The sequence below is a fragment of the Centruroides vittatus genome, unplaced genomic scaffold, assembly GCF_030686945.1.
Source record: "Centruroides vittatus isolate TY-2023 unplaced genomic scaffold, ASM3068694v2 contig_4, whole genome shotgun sequence".
In the NCBI taxonomy this organism is placed as follows: Eukaryota; Metazoa; Arthropoda; class Arachnida; order Scorpiones; family Buthidae; genus Centruroides; species Centruroides vittatus.
In genome coordinates, this window is record NW_027122214.1 from 2,962,131 (window position 1) to 2,969,679 (window position 7,549).

General features: G+C 38.5%; 1 protein-coding gene across 1 annotated transcript; it reads left to right on the forward strand.

Moving 5' to 3' along the window:
* The first annotated feature begins 536 nt into the window (after positions 1-536).
* On the forward strand, positions 537-1,733 carry LOC136976369 (uncharacterized). Its single transcript, XM_067271618.1, has one exon. The coding sequence runs from the start codon at positions 537-539 to the stop codon at positions 1,731-1,733; it is 1,197 nt and encodes a 398-aa protein (XP_067127719.1).
* The last annotated feature ends 5,816 nt before the right edge of the window (positions 1,734-7,549 follow it).

The following is a 7,549-nucleotide window of genomic DNA, read 5'->3' on the forward strand; positions in this document are numbered from 1 at the left end:
TTCTTCGATATAACGAAAAATTAGTATCCCACAGGCATCTGGGAGACTAAACTAGCTCGATTAATCTTAATTCTGTTAAATCATGTAATTTAAAACATGTGCTCTCCACCTCAAATTAGTAGCGGCTTGCCCCTGTACATTATACTTTTTCTTTAACAATAGAGTCGTGCCGGTCATCTATTAACTGCTTTCAGGGAGGGGCAGTTTTGAATTGAAAAAACGTAACTTCCGGTTTGCATCGGAAGTTCTTATATAGTTAATCGGACTTGACTGAGACAATAATAGGAACGAAAATAACAGCGTTTGAGGATGATATATTGGTGGTTTGCTCAGCAAACAGTCGGATGCAAATCGAGAAAAAATGTAATAACATATTGGAGAGGATAGCGAACTGGGGAAAGAGAAACAAATTACAGTTTAACCCCGATAAAACTACGGCCATCGCGTTTACGACTTGCAAAGTGGATAAAAGACAGCCAACGATAAAATTGCAAAACAAAAACATAAAATGTTCTAATCAAATAATATACTTAGGTATGACAATAGACAACAAATTGTCATGGAATGCCCACCTTGAATCCGTCAAAAAGAAAGTTGGCAATCTTTTTCAAGAAATTACCAAAGTGGCAAAAAAAGAATGGAGTACAGGAGGTACTGCACTAACTCAAATATACAAAGGCGTAGTGATACCAATAACTACATATGGCGCTCAAGTATGGGGAAATAGAGCAGAAATGACCTATATGAAAAGAAAGATAATAAGCTTCCAACGTAAATTTCTCCTACGAATAACAGGTGCATATAGAACCACGTCTAATGATGCATTATGTGTAATGGAAGGCCTCCTACCAATGGACTTAGAAATAAGTCAAAGGAGGGATATTCGAAAAATTTTAAAAGAAAAAATAACATATGGTGCAATACTAACAGAGAAAGACGAAATAGAATATCAAATCAAAAGATATCAACAATTGAAAAGATATGAGTGGAAAAAGATACAAATAAAAGAATATAGTCCATTAACTAAAAATAGAATTTATACGGATGGCTCGAGAACCCCAGAAGGAGTAGGAGCTGCATACATATATATATCAAATAATAGAGAACAATACAACAGGAAAATCAAACTAGATAAAAGATGCAATAATTATCAGGCAGAACTCGTAGCCTTAGAACAGGCTGTAAGCTGGATTAGCAACAACATGAAAAGTATAACAACCACAATCTGTACAGATAGTCATTTCGTATTAAAAGCGTTGAATGACGACGATAACAAACAGGAACTCATCGACAACATTAGAAAATATATCTTAGCAAATAAAAACAATATATCTTTCAGCTGGGTAAGAGCACATATGGGCGACCCTGGAAACGAACGAGTAGACAGCCTAGCAAAAGAGGCAAGCAGCTCAAACATGAAAGTAGTATATAAGAAATTATCTGAAAGATATATAAAAAGGGAAATAAAGAACAAATATATAATAAAATGGCAAAAGAGATGGACAGAATCAACAAAAGGAAGAGAACTTTTTGAGTATCTACCTGATGTTCACCAGCGAATAAAAAATAAGAACTTTATAATAAATTATAAATATACAAGATTCATGACTGCACATGGTGACTTTGCAGAGTACCGCAATAGATTCCATCATAATAACGATGGCACTTGTGAAATATGCGGAGACAGAGAAACTCCAACACATCTTAGCGTATGTATTATGCGAGTGTATTAAATATGAAAATATTAGAAATGAGCTACGAACAATAAGCAATAAAGAAGGTTATACTTGGCCAATAAAAAAGAGTAGTCTTATCAATAACGTCACTCTTTATACATACTTTATAAACTTTATAAGAATATGTTATAAAACCAGAATATAATCGTCCCCCTGTCACTATATACCAAACTGTATATATTTATTGTATAAATAATCTTTCTAGGCTGAAATTCACTGTAGATACCTATATTGGTTCACTAGTTTGGTTACGCTCTATTGTCAAATTATTCCCATTAATTAGTATAATTTAATTACTGATATGGCTATTGTATACTTTTTGAGGTTGTGTCGGTTTTGTAGGTTATTCTACAGTTTAAAACACTAGGTATATTCTAGTAGTCAGTTGGACTGAGAATGATATAACAACAACTGTTTCCATTATTACTATTTTTGTATTAATTGTTCTTTCTATTATCGAGAATCTTATATTTAATATGGAGGGCAATGTGAAGGTCTCTGCGTTCCACACTGGATTGAAACATCCACATACAGAATGTTGAAATGTATTCATAGTAATATACCATCTCAGAGTATAAGACTCTACTTCATTTCATACTTTAGCACATTGTGGCCAAATGGGCTCACAGTGATACGCATTCACAGAGAAATGGACTCTGTCTACTGGGGTTATGGCCTCTAAGGGTATTGGACTTTGCTTATCATTATTTATTAACACATTTACAAACTTTATGGCTAAATGTGTTTATTGTGCTAAGCATTCTCAGAGTAATGAACTCTGCATACCAATCCATATCAAAACATTCACATAATTTGTAGAGAACCACTATAGTGCTATAAATTTGTGAGATGAGAGCCGTCAATGCAATCAAAAAATGATTATGAAAGTATCATAAGCGATTGTGAAAAGTAATACACACATTACAGCGGTAGAAAGATATCACGAAGAAATAATGAAACGTGGAAATACAACGACAGTGCTATTAACAATGGTACAACTAATAGAAACAACAGGCAATAGTGCTACAAGTACTACAAGTGTATCTAATTTTACCCACAAAACGAAAAAGAAGTGATAATGAAATAAGTGCTATGAATGAGATGTTATCGTGAAAAACAAAATAATCTTGGAAGTACTACAAGTGCTACAAATAATATGGAAATACGACGGAGGAGCAAGAGGAATGGCTGTACAGTGATTTAAGAAACTACACGTGAAAGTACTACAGAAAGTGATACCTTTTGTGTTATAAGTGAAAGTTCTACAAATTAAAGTGTTAAATTGTGGATGTACCTACTCAGTGACAGTGACAGTGACAGTGAGACTAGTACAGGTACAGAAACGTTTCGATACTATAGTGGTAATATGAAAATACGATGATAATAGGAAGTGCCAATATACGACAAGCAAACATAGCGGTTATCTATGAAACCTTAATTGAAATATCTCAAGTACTTTTAAATAAAGCATAAAACATATGTAGACTCTTTAATACTATCATCAACATCTAAAAAAAAACAAAAAAAACTCCACATATATTATACATTTTGTATTTGTATTTATTGTTATTTATAATGTTTGTAAAAAAGTACAAAACAGCCAACATGGAATTATAAAAAATCTACATATTATATTAATTGTTTCAATAATATGTAATTTAAATATATAAAATGTAATATGCTGAATGTAACAATATACGAATATATGTCGGTAAAAAAAATGTAGCGGCTACGACCGCAATAGTGTATCCAACTCTCTGTAAAGCATTGAGCGAAACAGAGAACGTCTGAAAATAAAGTGGAGCACCGGAAGCCTGACATTTATTGCCAGATAGAAGGTCTGCTCTATTACTAAGTTAATCGGACTTCCCCTTCCCAAGGTTTCCACATCCGATCTCGGATTTCATCTAACTCCGTTCTCGAGATTAAGACAGACAGTGGGAATTTAGAGGTCTACAATTTTTTCCAATTTCATTCCCCCGAGGTCACGGGTTGAAGCGAACTAACGGATTGCAATGCCGACGGGAAAAATCCAGCTTTGACTCTGACTCTCGTAGACATGACAAAATTTGGAAATAAATGTAGATTCCTCCGAAAGCAAAATTGTCGCGTTGTAAGTAATGAAGGCAAAAAAAAAAAAAAAAAAAAAAATTCTTAGCCGTCAAAAAATAAAATATCATAACGAGCGAAAGTTTCAAAGTTGGATCAACACTTGCGAACCAAGTCGAGCGGAAGTGTCAGATTGATTAACCGATCAAATTAAGGATTTAAAGAACAGATCCTTTAAAAAGCCAGAAATTGAAGGAGAAAGAATGGTGGCTTCTCCCCGGCTCAGTCTATTTTCCTCCGTGTCGGTTTCCCCGTTGTCTCGGACTTCATTTTCGTTCGGCCGTATTATAAAGGTTTTTCGGTATTTTTAATATTAATTTTATCCAGTTTGATGTTGCATTAATACGCGAAACCCGCAACCTCGACGGCGACCGATAAATCTTTCCGTAAAGCGAAATAATATTAGGCGAAATAAATCGAAATCCTAAGAATTTGATTGATTTCATCCGATGGCCGAAAACGGACGAAAAAGATATTTATCAACCTATTCAAAAGAATTTCGGGCAATTTTCGGAGATGGTCAAGCCTCGAGACGTAGAATTTAAAAAGATCGTCTTTTACATCCCCGCGGTGGCCATTCTGCACCATGTAAATGCAGAAGATAATTAATTTATCAAATTCCGAATGATTGAAGCAAAATTTAAAAAAGAAAAAAATTGATTTTTTTAATTCGAATTTTTACGTAATTCGAACATTGTTGACGCGTCTTTTAACGTTTGTTCGAAATTCGTCACGCATGACGATTCGCAGTTCGATTGTGTTTCTGCTTGGAGTCGGACGTGCTTTTGTTGCGCTCTTGGATTGCGTGCTGTTTTTTGCGGTTTGAAGACTTTTACAGAGAAGATTAAAGATTTTTCAGGTAAGTCTTAGTCCGTGTTGATCCTAGACGTAAGAATTTATTTAATATTACTTGGAGGATCGGTCCCAGAAGACATCTCGGCGCATCGTTCGATGGTCGACCGTTTGCGCTTCGAATTCGAATCTTTTAGATTTAAAAAGGCAGCTGCGGCGAACATTTTGCTTTTCTCGGAAGAATTTAAGCATTAATTTAAGCTTTTGTTTTCACTGGACTAATTGCAAATTTTCTTTTTTACAGAATGAAGACGTTGGTGCGGCTTTGGAGGCGGTGGCGCCGGAGGGAGGGGGTTCCTCGGACGACGCGGAACGAGTCTGTCGTTTCGTGCCGTTGGAGAAGCGGGGGCTCGACGAGCGTGAGGCAGCGGGTGAAGAAGACCTTCCCCAAGTGCGCGTGGCGTGGCATCCTCCCGGAGTCGGGATGATGCGACGCTACACCCTGGGTCCAGTGCACTTGTCCAAGGTCTTCGGGAGTCATCCGGTCACAGACCTTGCTGTGGAAGATTTAGAAAATGACAACTCCTCCGAGTTGACATTTTCTGGTTGGTCGCGTTCTGCCCGTTCTTCTGCGACGGCGACGCCACCGCCTAGCCGAAGTCGGAACGGGGAGGAATCGGAGGAGAGAGCCGCCGAAGTTGAGGGACCGTGCTGTCCGTGTCCGTTTTGTCGCTGCGGACGGCTGCGGTTCTCTTGGCTTAGGCGGTGATCCTCTTCGATTTCCTCTTCTTCACCCGGATGCGACGTTCTTACCGGATTCGACACTTTTCACCCGGACTCGACACCTTTTCCCGGACGTGACTTCTCTTACCCGATTGTGACCACCCGGACGTGACACGTTTACTCACCGGACGCGACATTCGGCCGACCTTTCTTCCCAAACAGCTGTTATGAGGATTGCGCTTCCGGTTAGGTCAGGACGGGTTAGGCTAGGCTAGGCTAGGTCAGGTCCTTCGCTCTTCTCATAACACTGTTCGGGAAGAAAGACTGTCTGATAAAGGTAATAATATTAACCTTAGGTAATAAATGAATGAACTCGTTTTCTCACTGCCTTTGTGTTTTCTAGGAACATTTGGGAGGGAGAAGAATCTCCCTCTCCAACTTTACCACGAAGAGGACCAAGTGGACAAGTGAATATTTTCCGAAATCTCCGATGGTAAGAATTCTTTCGTTTCATTTTTTAACACATCTTGTTCTCGTATCGTAATTTACTGTTTTTCTGTTTATAGACATGCCGAAGATGTTCTTCGATCACACACATACACCACACACGCACGGACATAACATCACTGTACACGAAGATATACACCGTTTAACCTTTACTCGAATCCTCGCACTCACGCATTTATACGCCAAGCGCCTCGTTCTGTGTAATTCCACACAATGAAACAACCCGAACACTCGCTTCCCACAAATCCAACCCCTGGGTCCTCGTCCCGGGAAGTGGAAACGCCAATTTTAAAGATTAAAAGACTTTAAATTGGCGGCCGAAGGGGCTCTGGTAATCACACATTTAGCATCAATTAATCGTTTTGTGATGAATTTTTCTGTTAAATGTAGTGTGGTAAGTAAAGATCCACGATGTGGGCAGCCGAACTGTATGGAACGGGACTTGACAGACCGCCCTGGGTTCTTCAACAACCCGAATTCGATGTCAGAACGGAGGACCGAAGTCTTAACCGCTCAAACATCCGGCCGTCACCTTGTTATACTAGGTATAACAAATAGCGATACTTCCATATAAACAGTTTCTTATTTTACACTAGACACTTGCACGTAATTTGTTTTTAGTTGGTCGACAATGTACCATAATATATTATTTCGACGAGAAATTGATATTCGATGTACACCATTTCTTTCGCGACGCATTTTAGAAACTTAAGTATGACGTATATTGAGGACGTTCTGTATTTAATAATAACGGATGAAATTTGATCCAATAATCTAGTGTCTTATGTCAGGAGTCATGGTAGTGACTAGTGACTCCTCGGCAAGTAAACAAGTCACTGATTGACTAAATATACAGGAATCAGAGTTGCCGATTTTCGGGGGTCGATTTCTCCGTCCCTTAAACACTTATAGTAATTTTGTCGTTCGAAGGAAAATTGTTCTCTTAGGTAGTGTGCAAAATTTCAAGATTTTGTATAAAGAGGTTGCCGAAATATAAGCAATCGAAAAGTGCAAAAATCTGCAAAAGAGCGGTATTTTCTTCATCCGGCACTGCAGACGATCGTAGAGAGAAACCACTGGATCCAGAAAGCTCAAATTTTAAACTTACGCCTTTCTCGTTATCAGCGAAACTTCCGGGTCTATAGGTCAAAGTTCACGGGGATTTCCCATGGAGCTAATTCCGTTTTACGGCTTCATTTTATGCTTATAAAATGCATTTTATTCAAAATGTTACAAAAGCTCAAATTTATGCCGATTGAAACTTTTTATAACGATTTTACTAAACGGCGTTCAGTAACGTAATGATAATTCAAACTATCCGTCATTTGGGTTTCCGTCATTATTTTCTAACTACAGTATTTTCAATGTTGCCACCGTATGACGTGGCAAATACACGTTTGTTGATTGAATGCGCGTTTGCAATCGGCGCGAGTAGAACAAACTTTTTGTTTTCAGTTGCGGTTGCAGTTGCGCCGGTTTTCGAAAAGCTGTGATCACTCCATGCGATTTCAAGCCGCGCAGGCGACCGCGACTGCAACAAGCGCGCATCTTCTCGTGGTCACATATTGTTCGTTGACGTTGCAACTCGGAAAGGCGTGACCCTATAATAAACCAATCAAATCAATGGCGTAACGAGGGGGGCAAGGGGATGTATCATGCCCCGGATGCCACTCGCAGTGGGG

Coding starts and splice junctions, on each gene's coding strand:
- LOC136976369 (XM_067271618.1), top strand. CDS start 537: ATGACAATAGACAACAAATTGTCATGGAATGCCCACCTTGAATCCGTC.